This window comes from Acanthopagrus latus, chromosome 6 (genome assembly GCF_904848185.1).
Source record: "Acanthopagrus latus isolate v.2019 chromosome 6, fAcaLat1.1, whole genome shotgun sequence".
Classification (NCBI taxonomy): Eukaryota; Metazoa; Chordata; class Actinopteri; order Spariformes; family Sparidae; genus Acanthopagrus; species Acanthopagrus latus.
Genome location: NC_051044.1, coordinates 18,505,850 through 18,521,655, shown reverse-complemented (window position 1 = coordinate 18,521,655; position 15,806 = coordinate 18,505,850). Strand labels below are relative to the sequence as shown.

Below are 15,806 nucleotides of genomic sequence, written 5' to 3'. Positions count from 1 at the left end.
ACTGAGGTGTTGATTGTGTCTGAGTGCTGCATCTCAACAGATGGTGCCTCTCAAGCATATAAATTAATATGAATACACAGATAATACTGCTGTAATATTCAGTGTTTTTACCTCGTGATCCAATTTTGAAGCTGCATGACCTGACTAACAAGCTGGCATTACTCTAATTCCAGCTTGTTCTAAAAGCATTCTAAAAGGTTTTGTCAGTAGTTTTCTCTCTCTTTTTTTAATAGACATTTTTTATCCATATTTATTCATTTTTATGACAACATTACATCTCTTTATACAATCTTTAGTTTTAGTTCATCTTTAGAGAAATCATGCATATGTTGTCTTTCCTCTATTCCCCTCCATTGGGAGCGTTGTAGCTTTTATTTATACTTCTGTGGTTTGTCTCTGTTTCTGTTTGATTGTGGCGCTCATATAGCAACGAATCATGTGTTGTCATTTGATTGATTTAGGTACATGTTTAAAATATTAGGTCAGAAATGTAATTTTATATCAAAAAGGTGAAAAATCCAAGGCCCTCCTATGGCAAAAGATGGCGAGCCAGTGAATCTTTCAATATGTTTGGTCAATGTTTCCAAGAATTTCAGTACGAAATAGACATCTATATCAAGGCTTTTTAACCTTTTTTTTGCCAGAAGAGTTCCTTGGATTTTTCTCTTTTTTCCTAAGAGCACCTTCATTACATGCTGTTAGAAACTTCCTGAGTTACAGTAGGATCTAGTTATATATGTAAATTTTGGGGCCGGTTCACTTATGTGGAGTACACTGTGAACAAAAAAGTGAACACAGAAAAATAGGCTGAAAATCTGAATTGTCACTTGAAGAGAAGGATTAACATAATTGGACAAATATGTTTCTGTACCTGCTGTGCGGAGCCCCTCCCCCTCCCCTGTGAAAATGAATCTCAGGTTGAAGGGAGTTCTCACCTCGCCAGAATGAAACAAGGAGATGGATCTTTAATTAAAGGTGAGAGGGAATACTATTCTGGACAAGGAGGGTCTCACATACAAGAGGTTTGGGAGATGTTGGACTTGGGGGTTGTATCTCCGCAGTGTCCCCCCCCCCCCTCCTCTTCTGCCTCTGAGACCCGGTGCTCCCTCCTCGCAGATTCCAGCGTTAAGTTAATTGGACAGGGAGAGCGCGGCTGAGGAGGGAAGCGTTCAGCCCTATTAGCAATCCCCCTGTGGAAGGCTGAGCCGAGAGGATCACAGACTCACAAATAGGAGGATTAAAATAATCAATAGGCTTCACTCTCTCTCCTTCAGCACAGACGGGTGCGCCAGACACACACACACACACACACACACACACACACTGCGTCAGGCCGTGACACAGATATGCACACACACGCTCGTGAGCAAATACAAACACGTAGACAGTCTGAGGAATACCAGTTCAAGGAGCACTACTCTCCTCAATGTTGTCTCTGGACTTCCACAAATTAGCCTGGGTCATGTAAGATTCACACACGCGCAAGAACACACGCTCGCACGCACGCACACACACACACACACACACGTATTCTGTGTTAATGAAGGTTAATTTGAACCGCTGACTAACCCAGTAAAAAGGTCAGAGACATGAAAACAGTCTGACGGTCTTTGGTTATTTCTGTTCTCTCGCGTCTGCTGAAGTTTCTGGGTTTTTCTTTGTTTTAAGGACTTTTATATTAAAGTCTGAGTAAATTTTAAGTCATTTTCTGGATCATTGTTGAAGTTTGGATGAAAAAATAGAACTGAATATATTTAATGGAATACAATCTTACAGCATAGAGTGTTTAAATGAATTGTTTTTCTTTTTTAAAAAAAACAAATGTAAAATATTCTCGTCACATATATTTGACATACATTTACTCAGTGGGGTCTGTAATGTTATATAAAATGACACATGATTAAACCTTTATTTGGGCATATTCATATAATACTAAAGTCTGTGTGAAAACATGCATTAGTGGCCTTTTTCTCTCATTGCCTTAATCTGTTGCAGTAGTATGTGCATACTGTATGCAGACACACACACACACACACACACACACACACACACACACACACACACACACACACACACAGTAATACTCTTTTTCTATCTACATTTACAGTAAAACAAGTGCCTCACAAGCATAAATCAAATTTAAGACATTATCAAAATATCTAAAGATGATGGAAGATGGAACATTTGTTTCATTTAGCCTAAAACACAACCACAACAGTGACACTTAAATCCAGAAGTTTAAGGTGTGGTGTGTTGCTGTTCAATCGGAAAGAAAATCTTCACTGATTGAATTTAATATCTGAAAAACATTTTTTTTAAAAAATTGGAATTACTTAGGTTCGCTGTTGTTCCTGCTGTCAGACAGTGACTCAAAATACATAAAATAAGCAGCAGGATATGGCAGATGATCCAAAATAATAGTATGAAGAATTATGAAAACAGTTATCAATAAACATATTATTACAACAACATTTTTAGTAAATACAATCTGAATGGTTCTTTAAACTTATTCTGATGATATGAATCCCATTCCATGCACTTGTGCATCCTGACTTCCTCTTCTGTGTGTCATCAGTACAGTCCTGCTCTTGGTGGTCACTTTAGTACTAAGGATGGTAATTGACTTAATTTGATTACAAATGTATTTTGTTCTCTTTTACAAGATGTACAAGTTAAATGCAAGTAACTACTGGTTTGGTGAATTGAATTTCGCCTCGTCGTGTAGTCTGCTGAAGGTGGTGACAATTAATCAAGCTCTGAATCACTCGCAGCGAGGAAGCAGAAGTGACAGACTGAAATGCTATGGGACAGCTGCGTCATACTTCATCTTCTGACACAGGCACTTCTTTTTCAATTGCCAGTTAAACTATGCAGCGGCAGGGCTTTGAGGTGTGTCAAACTACCTGTTGATTCTGAAAATGGTTTCCCTTTTTGTAGACACAGACTGACTAATTATTGTGCTTGTTTGGCTGCATTGTGTCCTCAGAAATTGTAGTAAACAAGTAAACCATCCAGTCTGTCTTAAAGGATTGTGTGTAAACAGATCTGATGTCTTCAGTAATAAACACTGGACAGACTGTGTCGGGCCAACATGACTGTGATATGTTGTCCCAACTCCTCACCCCCAATGAAAATACAAGGACAAGGGCTGTGTTAAACGTGAGCTGATTACATGCAAGTGGAATTATTTGGTTTTCAACCTCTGGCGACCCCCCCCCCCCCCCCACCCAAAAAAAAAGAGTTAATGATTGCAACCAGGAGCTGAACTATCACTGCATCCTCTCTTCCCTTATTGATCTTTAATGTTTTTTTTCTGCTCATTATGAGAAAGGACATGCTAGTTCATGTTAAATTTTATATATGAAACATTTTATCAAATAGGATATGATGCTTTAGATAACTCTGTCCAACAGTAAGGACTACCTCGACCGGCTTAGCCCAGATCAGTAAAGATGACACTGACAGGAGCCATAACAAGTACTTTTACTCTTGATACTTGAGGTGCATTTTGTTCCTGCACAATGTTTGAATGCAGGACTTTAACTTGTAATCAAGTATTTTTTCAATGAGGTACTGTTGGTTCTTCTTCTACAGTCTTCACAGAACTTTGATATATTCTGTGTATCAGATATTTTATCATTGTAATCTGTATACTATACTGTGATTTTATTCTGGAAAAGGATCCCTACGCTGTGGCTCTTCATGAGATTTCTTCGAGGGTCAGAGGATGTTGTTCACTATACAGACCAGAACGCCCATCGAGGCAACGCTATTGTGATTTTGGGTTGCATAAATAAAACAGTTGACAATTATTATTATCAATAATAATAATAATAATAATAATAATAATAATAATAATAATAATAACAACAACAATAATAATAATACATGTTTTATAATGATACAAATTAAATAATAATTAATTTTGTTTATGTAGGGTTTTTCAGGACATTAAAGACACTTTACATAATTTTAGAGTAAAACACAGTACAGACATGTATGAAAAACAAAATCAATCAGAGGATGCAGCTGCTCTTCAAAGCTCTTTCAGATTTTAAATAAAACAGCTCTATTAAAACAGATTTTAAATAAAACTGAACACTCATGTGTCTCACATTACGAAGAAATGTCCAGATTTATTCTCTACACAACTGCGCCCCCTGCTGTACGCGTCTTGTTATTACAGTCCCCGTGCCGTGGAGCAGCTGCAGTACCTCCCCTTGGCCACTGGGCGGCAGGCGGCGTCGTCTAGTTGTCTGCAGGCAAAGATGGCGGTACGGAAGAAAGACGGCGGCCCGAATGTAAAATATTTCGAAGCGTCTGATACCGTTTCTCAGTTTGATAATGTCCGCGTCTGGCTGGGGAAGAATTACAAAAAGGTACCGACCGCATGTTTTGTACCCTCACATACTGAGCTCACATGTTTCACCCTGAAATGCGGGCACTTACCTATTGGGCAGAGGCAGTGACAAAGAGAGGAGGGAGGGTGCTGCTGAACGTCCAGCTGTTTGATTCACTCGAGCCGGGATACAAAAGGATGCTGAGCCCACAGCTGCATCACATACAGACACGACCGGCGGCATCCCTTAACGTTATTATAGCTAAACCGGTTAAAGAGCAGCACACAATCAGACCAGGGGAGGTGTTTTTTTGGGAAAAGGGGGTGACTTTAGCCGGCCAGCCAGCTAGCTAGCTAGTTAGCTGATCGGCTAACGGTAATGCAGCTCAGATCCAGATGTTGGCTCTGTGGCGCGCCGCGCTGACTGAAGACATGGCCCGTCTGGAATCACTCTGAGCGCTGTGCTGGCGTCCACACACACTGAGACAACGAAATAACCACATTATTTCTGTAACACGCCTATAATAATGAGGAAATAACGATATTCAGCCCCCATTTCAGATGTTACAAACCACAATCACCTTGAATAATAAAACTCCCTCCAGTTTTTAGCGTTAGTGAGCATGCAGGTCACCTATAGGCTCACTGTAGTGTAATCTGAAGTATCCTCTCTCTGACTCTCTCTCACTCTCTCTCTGATGTTGTCCTCCAGTACATCCAGGCTGAGCCCCCCACCAACAAGTCTCTGTCCAGCCTGGTGGTCCAGCTGCTCCAGTTCCAGGAGGAGGTGTTCGGTCGACATGTCAGCAATCCTCCTCTCACCAAGCTGCCGGTACGTCTCCCTTATACATCTCTGTCACCACACACATGCACATGTCCCTAATCCCAAGTTTGAAATGGTCTGACTTTGTGTCTGCAGATGAAATGTTTTCTGGACTTCAAGTCAGGAGGGGCTCTCTGCCACATCCTGGCTGCTGCCTACAAGTTCAAGAGTGACCAAGGATGGTAGGACTTTCTTTCCACTTGGCTTAAACGCCACTTAAACTGGAAATTGTGTCATGCATTTTCAGTGCTCCGTTGTTTTTTGGCCATGCTGCTGTTTCATGTGTAACTCCAGTCTAATTTCCTGGTAGGCGCAGGTTTGACTTCCAGAATCCGTCGAGGATGGACCGAAATGTGGAGATGTTCATGACGATCGAGAAGTCCCTAGTGCAGGTGAGTTTGCCTTAGAGCTTTTCTTTATGTGTGTTTGTCACACACGACCCTAGGAGTCAGAGTTATCATTTTCTTAGGTGCAATAGCAGTGTTTAGTTATTTTTTGCATCATACTCTATAATTACATTGCTGTTTTTAAGAGATCCACTGTGAGGAGTCAGTGGATGAAGTTCTGTTTTTTTTCCTGCTGCAGGCACCAGAGTTAAATGATTGCAAATAAAAAAGTCAGATTAATTTTTGAAGAGCGTCCAAAAATCAGGCTATTTGAGTGTTAAGGTTAGAAATAATCAAGGGCATCCAGCCATGTGACTTGACCAATAATCCTACTTAATCAGTCCTGCAGTTTGACTACAAGACCATCCAGATCTCCTAATCTGAAGAGCTCAGCAGCACAGAGTATTAATAAATAAATATACTTATATCGTCCTGCCTTTTTGAACTGCTTGTGAATGTGTCATTTGTATATCTGCGGCTTTCCTTTATTTCAGAACAACTGCCTGACGAGACCCGTCATCTACCTGAGCCCTGACATTGAGCCCAAACTGCTCGGGAAACTGAAAGACATCATCAAAAGACATCAGGTGTGTTTTTTGTTCGGTTGAAAGTCTCAGTTTATACAGAGAGTGTATTTCCCCAAGTGAGTAAAAAAAGTCCTCATGTTGTCCCCGCTGAACTGAAGATGTTGGATTTACAGCTGTACATTTTCTGTTGCAGGGCTCAGTAACTGAGGACAAGGCCGCCAGCTCACATGTCGTCGTTCCTATCCCCACCAGCCTGGAGGAAGGTGAGGCTTCAGATGTTGTGGTTAAGCACATGGCTTGTTGTTCTTTTATTGCGAGTTCTCACTTTGCGCTGATGTACTTCTCTGTTTTTGGTCCAGAGGAGTGGGTGCGTCCTGTGATGAAGAGAGATAAGCAAGTGCTGCTTCACTGGGGATATTTTCCTGACAGGTGGGTGCTGAGTTCACAGAGAAATGACCACTGTTCATCTGAAAACTTCATCCTAATGTGGAAGTGTAACTCCACAATTACAAACCTAAATGTGTGATCTTTTCTGTGCCTCGACCTTTGACCCCGCTCCGCTCATCATTTAGTTACGATACCTGGATCTCAGCCAGTGAGATTGAGGCCGCAGTGGAAGATCCTCCGAGTCCAGAAAAGCCAAGGAAGGTATGACATTTATTCTTATGCTCTGTTGTCGCCTGTCTGATGTTGCCACCAAATAAGATTTTCAATATTACCAACTCAGAAAATAGCAGTTTCATGACATCACGCTACACAATATTTTTTTTATTATCATCAGTGACACTGACCCTTAAAGAAATTAATAATCTTGTTTTCTGACAGACATGAAATTGAAATTTTCTTGAAATATACATTAATAATAACACTAGTACGGTAGAATTCAGTACTGTAATTGAGCAAATGTACATGTATGATAGATTCCCTCTGTCTTTTATTCTTGCTTTATTCTCTCCTAACTACTTTTTAAAAAAATATTCCACTAACATGCTTTACAGTTCACACTGTCCATCTACATCATTTCTACCTGCTGTATCTGCTAGTTCCAGCCATTCATTGGGCCTAAATAACACTTAAAACAAGAGATTTATTAAATAATCATATATAAATTTTTTTATGGGTGCATGATGCATCATTACATTAGATGGAATGTTACAGAGGTCTAATGCTTCATCTTGTGTGCAAGATTTTTTATTTCAAACTTCCTGATGTTCAAAAAAATTCACGATAGATAAGAAATGAATGAGTTAAAAAAATGAAAATGAAGGAATCAAGAAAATATCTAGCTTTTCTTTGCAATGTGACTGTACTGATGGAAGCTAATTAAATATATCTCAGCCTTTTTCTCTATTATACAGACATGTCAGGAATGTGTTACACAGAGCTGAAAGCATCCAAGTTTGTCAACGTGGCTCTGCTCAGATTTTTCCCTCTGTGCAAAATATTCAGGAATAAAGTGCTGTGGCCAATTGGCACCCGGGGCAACAGAGCCATATTCAAAGCATTGTCAGAAACTCTTACTGTGCATTCAGAGTGTCACTCGCTAAGGCAGTCAGCGCTCGCCAGGACATGATAGTAAGCGGTGACGCGTTGGAACATTTCGAGCTGTGTTTACTCACTAATCAGCACACTGGGCTGGTTTATATGAACAATCCTGTCACTCTGTTTACTCACAGTGGAAGAGTCTCCTTCGGACCACAACTTCAAAGTGACACCATCATTTCATTCGGTGAAGACAGGCTCCTTTAGCGCACTTGTAGCAAACAGAAATGCCGTGTTCATCATCTGACACATGCACACACTGTACTTAAGTCTCTAATAAAAATGTAATCATCAAAAACGTCCGCTGAGCACAAGTTGATTTATTTTCAGTATAACTAGGTCATTAATGCCCAAATTAGATTTTTCAGCCATAAAACCACCATTGGATCCAGAAAAACACTTTTACTCATGTTCTTAGCTACAAACCGTAAATTCTGCTATGGGTCCATTTACAGAATTTGTGTTTTTATTACATTTCTAGACTAGACTAGGCATTTAAATCCATGTACAGGAAGTTAAAATGTAACCGAAAGACTGATGATAAGTTTGAGAAGATCTAGTATATACTGCAATGTAATATGATATGTACACTGTATGGCCTTTGTTCACAGGTCCATGCCAAGTGGATCTTAGACCTGGACCAGTATAATGAGTGGATGAACGAGGAGGACTATGAGGTGGGCGAGGGCTGCCCCAAGAGGAAGAGGATCTCCGCCAAGACCCTGACAGATGAGGTGACCACGCCTGACGAGCGCAGGGACAAGAAGCCTGGCAGCGCCAAGAAGAGGAAGCGCTCACCGTCGCCCTCCCCAACCCCTCCGCCTCAGGAGAGCAAGAAGAAGAACACCAAAAAGGGGTCTGTGATCTCATCAGCTTTAAACAAATGACGAATGATGTGTTGCTTTAGGTGTTTATTATATCAGAGACATCATGCATTATAGTGAATTAATGTGTGTGTGTGCGTGTGGACAGGCCAACGACCCCGTACACCAAGTCTAAACGAGGCCAGAGGGAGGAGGAACAGGAAGATCTGAGTAAGGACTTGGATGAAGCGTCGCCTGTTCCAGCATCTGAAGAGGGAAACCCAGCGAAGACAAGTACGCTATTATATTTACAATTAAATATGACCAAAAATTAACCAAACAAACGACTCCAAATTTAGAATACCATTTAAATTAACCTCAACTGATCATCATTTAAGACTTTAAAATAGTTGTTGACGTTATATTTTTATTTTATAGACAGCGCCAAGAAGGACTCCGACTCGACTCCAGTCAAAGGAGGAACAGATCTGGGTGAGAGGGATGTTTTTGTAGCCACTTGCTTTATGTGCAGTGCTAATGTATGTCAAACAGTGGAAAAGATGAAGGTTATAAAGCATCAGTTTACATCCTGGATCAGGAAAAGTGTTTGTTAATAAGTAATTTGTTCATTTTGAGTGTTAATCCCTTGAGATTTAATTTTGTGTTCACTACCATTTTTTGTTAATTGACCAGACGAGCAAGAGGATGAGGCCATGGAAACAACAGGCAAGGTAAGGTAACTTGTAAAAGTGCAGAAAAATGTATCTCAGTTAGGACAGTGCACCTATAAATCATCTTGACTGCATGTTTGTGTGAAAACAGGAGGAGGAGGAGGGCTCCCCGAGTGTGAAGGGTGAACCGGTGAAGGGCTCGGACCTTCACGAGGACAATGTGACCGAGCAAACTCATCACATTATTATACCAAGCTACGCTGCCTGGTTCGACTACAACAGGTGAGAACAAGAAAAAAAAAACAACAAACGGGCAGCGATCTGATTTCAGAGACGGGAGTGATTCAAGTGAGAAAAAACAGCTGTCGTCAGTTTTGGTTGAAATGAAAAGCAGAGAGAGAGAGAGACAGAAGTGAGTCATTCAGCTGTTTTTCAGCCGTGAGTCCTCATCTGTCATAATTTTTCCCCTCAGTGTTCATGCCATCGAGCGCAGAGCCCTGCCGGAGTTCTTCAATGGGAAGAACAAATCCAAAACCCCCGAGATGTAAGTGATCAGAGCGTGACACACTCACTTAAAAATACGTATAATGTCTTGAATTTAGTTGTATGAATATTAAGCCTGGAAGGTAATTTGTGAGATCACAATTACCACAAAACAGTTTAAACAATTAAATGTCTCCATTTTCTAATTTCTTTGTGTGTAAATGAGTCGCGCTCTGATGAAGTCTACATTTCTGATGTTACAAATCGTAAAATCCCACCACTAAATCAAATGCTTACTGCGTTAATATTTTTTATTCATACTTGTTCTATACATGTTGGCAAAATGTGGAAAAACCTTACTTCTAAATTAAATCAGACCTTACATATGAACACTTACCTACTACTGTGTATTGTATATCATAAAAAAAAAGATGAGTTGTCCAAGTTTGGTCAAAAGTTATCTTGAAAAAGTCGTAAGAAATACATATTTTAAGATTGAATCAAATATACATCAGTAGTAAGACTTGACTGAAAAATATCTCTCCTCCTTCCAGTTACCTGGCGTACAGGAACTTCATGATCGACACCTACCGGCTGAACCCTCAGGAGTATCTGACCTCCACCGCCTGCCGCAGGAACCTGGCAGGAGACGTGTGTGCGATCATGAGGTAGGTGGAGAACAAATGAGTTTTTTTCTTTTACACATTTTGATTTAAAACCTCATGAACACACCAAAGTTGAAGACGACTTCCCAAACGTGAAAATGGGCATGCGAATGCAGGTTTATACTCTTTGCTTCCTCTGCTACAGAGTCCATGCATTCCTGGAGCAATGGGGTCTGATTAACTACCAGGTGGACTCTGAGAGCCGGCCCACACCCATGGGTCCACCGCCCACCTCTCACTTCCATGTGCTGGCAGACACTCCCTCCAGCCTGGTGCCCCTGCAGCCCAAGACGGCCCAGGTCCACCTGCACACTGACACACGCAGACAAACAGACACAAACACACATTCTGGTTTTTTTACATGTGTCTCTCTGCCATCGTTTACCTGCAGACACCTGCCACCCAGCAGATGATGACCTTCCCAGATAAAGTTAAGGATAAACCAGCAGATCTGCAAAACTTTGGCCTGCGAACTGACATGTACAGCAAGAAGACCAGCTCTGCAAAGGTACAGGTGTGAGATGATACAAGACAGAATGATTCTGTTCTGGTAATTTACAATGACCTAAGATATTAACAAAGTGATGTTTGTGCACAGAGCAAGAGTGCAGCGAGCTCAATGAGGGACTGGACAGAACAAGAAACACTACTACTACTTGAGGTACAAATGATCCTTAAAATTAACTATGCAATGATGCTAATTATTCTTTAGTGTGGAGCTAAAAGCTGCTCTCATTTCCCTCAGGGCTTGGAGATGTACAAGGACGACTGGAACAAAGTTTCAGAACACGTTGGAAGCCGCACGCAGGACGAGTGCATCCTGCACTTCCTGCGGCTGCCCATCGAAGACCCTTACTTAGAGGACAACTCCTCGACCCTTGGACCGTTGGCCTACCAGCCCATTCCTTTCAGCCAAGCCGGAAACCCTGTCATGAGCACGGTGGCCTTCCTCGCCTCTGTCGTCGACCCACGTGTGGCCTCAGCTGCAGCCAAGTCTGCTCTGGGTGAGAAGAAGCTTCTTTTGAATCCACTGATTCAACAGACATTGAAAAACATCCTCAGCATTATTTACTGATCATTTAGACTGATATCCTCAATTTGTGTCTCCCCTTCTCAGAGGAGTTTTCTCGTATGAAAGAGGAGGTTCCTGCAGCGCTTGTCGAGGCTCATGTGCGGCGGGTGGAGGAGGCAGCGAGGGTCAGCGGCCGACAAGACCCGCTGTATGGCCTGGAAGGCAGCGGCATTGCCGGCACCGGCCTAGAAGAGGGAGACAGACCCGGTAGGATGGACGCAGACTCGTACAGCATACAAAAAATGCGTGAGAGGAAACATCTTTGTAGAGAGAGCTAGAAAAAGACAGATAATAATGAGACACAAGAAACAAATGAAAGGTTCTGATTTGTCTTTGTAGATGAAAGCAGCGATGAAAGTAAGAGTGACAGCCAATCAAGTGAAGAGAAGAGGGAGACCAAGGTATGATGCCTGGCTGTTATAATAGCATGTTTCTTTATTTATGAGTTCTGATGATGAACTGCACAGAGGCTCACCATGCTGTGTTTACTTTCCCACACAGGACAGCAAAGATGGAGCGATGGAGGAAGAGGAGAAGCAGGCGGAGAATGGGAAGAAGGAAGAAGAACGAGGGCGAGAACAAGAGGGAGAGAGGGAGGCTGACAAAACAGATTCAGAAATGGGTACGAAATTGCATCTCAGTCACACACAGTTGATCTAGAAGTTCTTATCAAAAGTGGACACAAATAATGTTTTTCCCTCTTTGTTCTCTAGGTGACGGGGAGAAGGAGAAGGATGGAAAAGAAGGCACAGAGGACGGACAGAGAGAAGCAGAGAGTGAAGTGGAGAGGAAAGCGAAGGTGGAGCGTGATGTTGGAGAGGGGAACCTGGCCACTGCTGCTGCGTCTGCGCTCGCTGCTGCTGCTGTCAAAGCCAAGGTAAAAGTTAATCGATCTTGCTGCGCCCTTTATCAATTTTTTTTTTTTTTTAACATCTTTTCTGATCTAAAGTTCCTCTTCACTTTCTTTGTAGCACCTGGCTGCAGTGGAGGAGAGGAAGATCAAATCACTTGTGGCTCTGCTGGTGGAGACCCAGATGAAGAAGCTGGAGATCAAACTGCGACACTTTGAAGAACTGGAAACCATCATGGACAGAGAGCGAGAGGCTGTGAGTGAGGGATTCTGGGACATGTAGTATCGTAAGAAAGTAGTCAACGTAAGTACAGTACAAAAATATTCTTTTCTGTCTGTGTGTAGTTGGAGTACCAGCGTCAACAGCTGCTGGCAGACCGTCAGTCCTTCCACATGGAGCAGCTAAAGTACGCTGAGATGAGGGCCCGCCAGCAGCACTTCCAGCAGATTCAGCACCAGCAGCACAGCCAGACCGGGGCCCCTCATGCCAACCAGGCCGGCTCGGCCCCACCACCCCAGGGCCAGAACGTGACCCAACCAGCTCCCAGCACACCAGCGCCGCAGCCGGCCCCCAGCCCCGCGCCTCCAGCCTCTTCTGCCCCGGCTCCTGAGGCCCAACCACCTCAGGGTGCTCACACCTCGCCCCCTTGCCCCCCAAGCCAGGCCTCAGCTGCCAACTCCAGCTCCAGCTCCAGCACTACTCCTGTACTCCATGGTGAGTTTAAAGAAAGACTACGTGGGTACACCTATATATATATGCATATGATGGCCTTTTATTGCTTCTAACCTTCTAACTGCCATTACTGTTAAACATCAGTCTAGTTCAACATTTTATGAGTCACAATCGAATTTCTTACTTATTCAGTTGTAAAAAAAGTACCGCCAAAAAAGTAATTACCATCCCAAATCACCAGCATGCCAATTCACACAGGACTATTATTACCACATAGCCTCTGTGTTTGGTGAAATATGGTATGTACAATGTGGTGGAGTCTTACTTTACAATTTTGCAGATGGTTAAAATGACAGACCTCTATTCAAAATTCAGTGTATTCACCCAGGGTATGTGAGCGGAGCGTGGAGCGAGCGAGGAGTGGAGCATGTGAAATATAGTCGGAGCGCAGAGCGGGTTTCAATCCAAAGGCCAGAGCGATGGTTCCGTTTCGCTCCAGTTCCGTTCCGATACCGCTCTCTAGGGCATGCACAAGTCCACACAGACTCAAGCGTGCCTTCAAGGATTAGCCTACATCAGAGGTTATTTGTTGAGAGATGGAGTTTGTAAAGTATTTCCAAAAGCAAGCAGACAGGTCATTTAGGTGCAACGTCAGGAATTGCTCCCTCTTTTAAATTGGAGCGAGCGTGGAGTGATTTCACCGGAGCTGAATGAAATTTTAGGTGAGCGGAGCGCGGTCTTTGAGCGGAGCTGTCTGGTATAACTTTGAGAGATGGAGCAAACACCCACATAAGCGGGGAGTGGAAATTCTCGCTGCTCAGCTCCGCTCACATGCTCTGTATTTAACTCAAGTTGTTGAAATTCATATTATTTTTCTCCTCCTCCCTGTCTAACCCCTCATAGAACCCACCGCCCCTCTTCCAGTGGAAACACTCCACTCCACGGCTCCGGTCCCGCCGCCACAGTGAGAGGAAACTAAATTGCTCCGAGAATCCGAATGACTCTGACCACTTTGAATCCTGCCTGTATCATCCGAAAATGAAGAAGTCATAAACCGAAGGACGAGGACACATTTTACACGTTCAGCTTTTTGTTTGTTGGTTTGTTGTTTCTGTTTTTTGTTTTTTTTCAAACGGGACAATTGATGTGAGGAAAAAAAAAGATTACATCTAAATCAAGTCCTTTTCAAATTGAATCCGCCTATGAAGAAAAATGTACTTTCCAAGAGAAGCTGTTCATGCTGTGTGGTCGACTGGACTGGCGACATCACTTCATAGTTTGAAGCTTAAACACCAGAGATCTGGTAAACTTAGACGGTCTGACCAACATGCTGGCACTCAAGGAGAAGAAGAGAAAAGACTCATCTTGTGTTTTCAGTGTTTTGGAAATTGTTGCGTCTGTTTTCTTTCTGCAACAGTTAGCCACAGCTCGTGAAGTCTTGTGCTTCATAATCTCTCCCCTTGTACTGTAGGTACTAATTGAATTATATGTAAAATGCACTTTTAACATGTTTCCCTCGGTCTCATTGAAAGACTTGAAGCATCCATGAAATTGAACTTTAGCACTTATATCATCCTTTTGTTGTCTTAAATGCTTTTTCATACTGAAGGTTTTGGAAACTTGATTGGGAATATTTATCTGTGTAACATGGTGGAAATGGTCACGTTACAGGGTCACGCGTCGAAAACCAACGTCTCTCTCCAGAGAAAAGGTTCAAAGCAGAAGCCAGATGGAAATTACAATAAGATGGTTCGGATGCAGTTTGACAAAATGTACTGTAAACTGGATTTTCTGTTACAAACACACCTGTTGTTACCCTGTAATGATAGTATTTGGAAGTACTGACAGCATGAAAAGACTTCTCTTTAAAATATATCTTAATCATGTCCCTCCTTTCAACAGCACTTGTCGGTGAGGAGCTTCTGGATGAGCTCAAAGCGTCCAGGTGGTAGTTTTTTTTTGTGAGGAATGTAGACCACGTACGTGTTTTATTCATCATTTGTGTTGATTGCTAAACCAAAATGTTTTTTATAATCATGTTTATCTCACACGTATTCGGTGAGTTTTACTGCAGTTGGGAAACGAAGAGGATTTTTTTTAAGCAGCTTGTTTTGTCGCCGGTGCATTTCAAGTTACATGTGGAAGAAATGTTAAAGCTGTCAAAAACAAGGGAGCTCGCACCTTAAACAGCTGACAATGGAGTATTGTGTCCTTAATATCTGCAACAATATCCTCACTTTTTATCCTATCGATTTTTATATTTTTTACTGTCTGTTTTTTCCATCTACTTTTTCTTTATATGTCAACATTGTAACTGTATTATTACCTTTGTAGCCTATATTTACCCTCTCCACCGTTGTGTATGATTCGGGCAGGTCTGACCTGCCTCAGATGTGACTGTGAGCATGTGCGTATGTGAACGCATGCCATTACGATCTGTAAAACCACATTACCGTTCAGTTTTATTTCCGGTGCCATCCGCTGTGTGTCACAAAGTTTGAAGAATTAAGAAGACAGAGAGAGAGAGAGAGAAAAAAAAAAAACATGCTTCATCCTGAACACGGCACGTCACGTCGAGCATCATGAAATATAATCCAGTCAGATGGTGAAACTTTACAGTTAATGTCCGTCAAGCCAGTATTGCAGACCTCCCCACAGTCGTGAGCCTAAATGGACTTCTTTTATCTGTGTTATAACTACATTGTGTGGATTTTGTGATATGAAATAAGTGTCTGTTCAGTTTCTGTATGTTTTTCACTATGCTGAAGGTAGCAGCAATTGCATTGATTATTATTATACAGTAGAGTTCAATTTTTCCTCAGTAAATCATCAAGTTAGTGCAGACGGTTACTCTGGCAGTTTGTATTAAAAAAAAAGGCAAAAACAAAAGAGGTTCAGGTTTTAATTACAAAATGTTGGGAAAAAATAAAGATGTGAAGAACAGCTGTTGTGTAGAGTGGTTTGTTTTATTG

The 15,806-nt window shown here is 42.1% G+C and overlaps 1 protein-coding gene across 1 annotated transcript; it reads left to right on the top strand.

Moving 5' to 3' along the window:
- The first annotated feature begins 4,227 nt into the window (after positions 1-4,227).
- Positions 4,228-15,777, top strand: smarcc2 (SWI/SNF related, matrix associated, actin dependent regulator of chromatin, subfamily c, member 2). Its single transcript, XM_037100639.1, is given in 26 exon segments — positions 4,228-4,379; positions 5,052-5,171; positions 5,259-5,344; positions 5,473-5,554; positions 6,043-6,135; positions 6,269-6,338; positions 6,435-6,504; positions 6,648-6,723; positions 8,229-8,473; positions 8,590-8,714; positions 8,859-8,912; positions 9,114-9,151; positions 9,243-9,373; positions 9,564-9,635; positions 10,129-10,242; positions 10,385-10,622; positions 10,625-10,747; positions 10,838-10,900; positions 10,985-11,243; positions 11,357-11,518; positions 11,651-11,712; positions 11,813-11,933; positions 12,025-12,188; positions 12,283-12,417; positions 12,507-12,876; positions 13,738-15,777. Coding segments are annotated over 26 exon segments (3,249 nt in total). The 5' UTR covers positions 4,228-4,268; the 3' UTR covers positions 13,803-15,777.
- Positions 15,778-15,806: the final 29 nt, after the last annotated feature.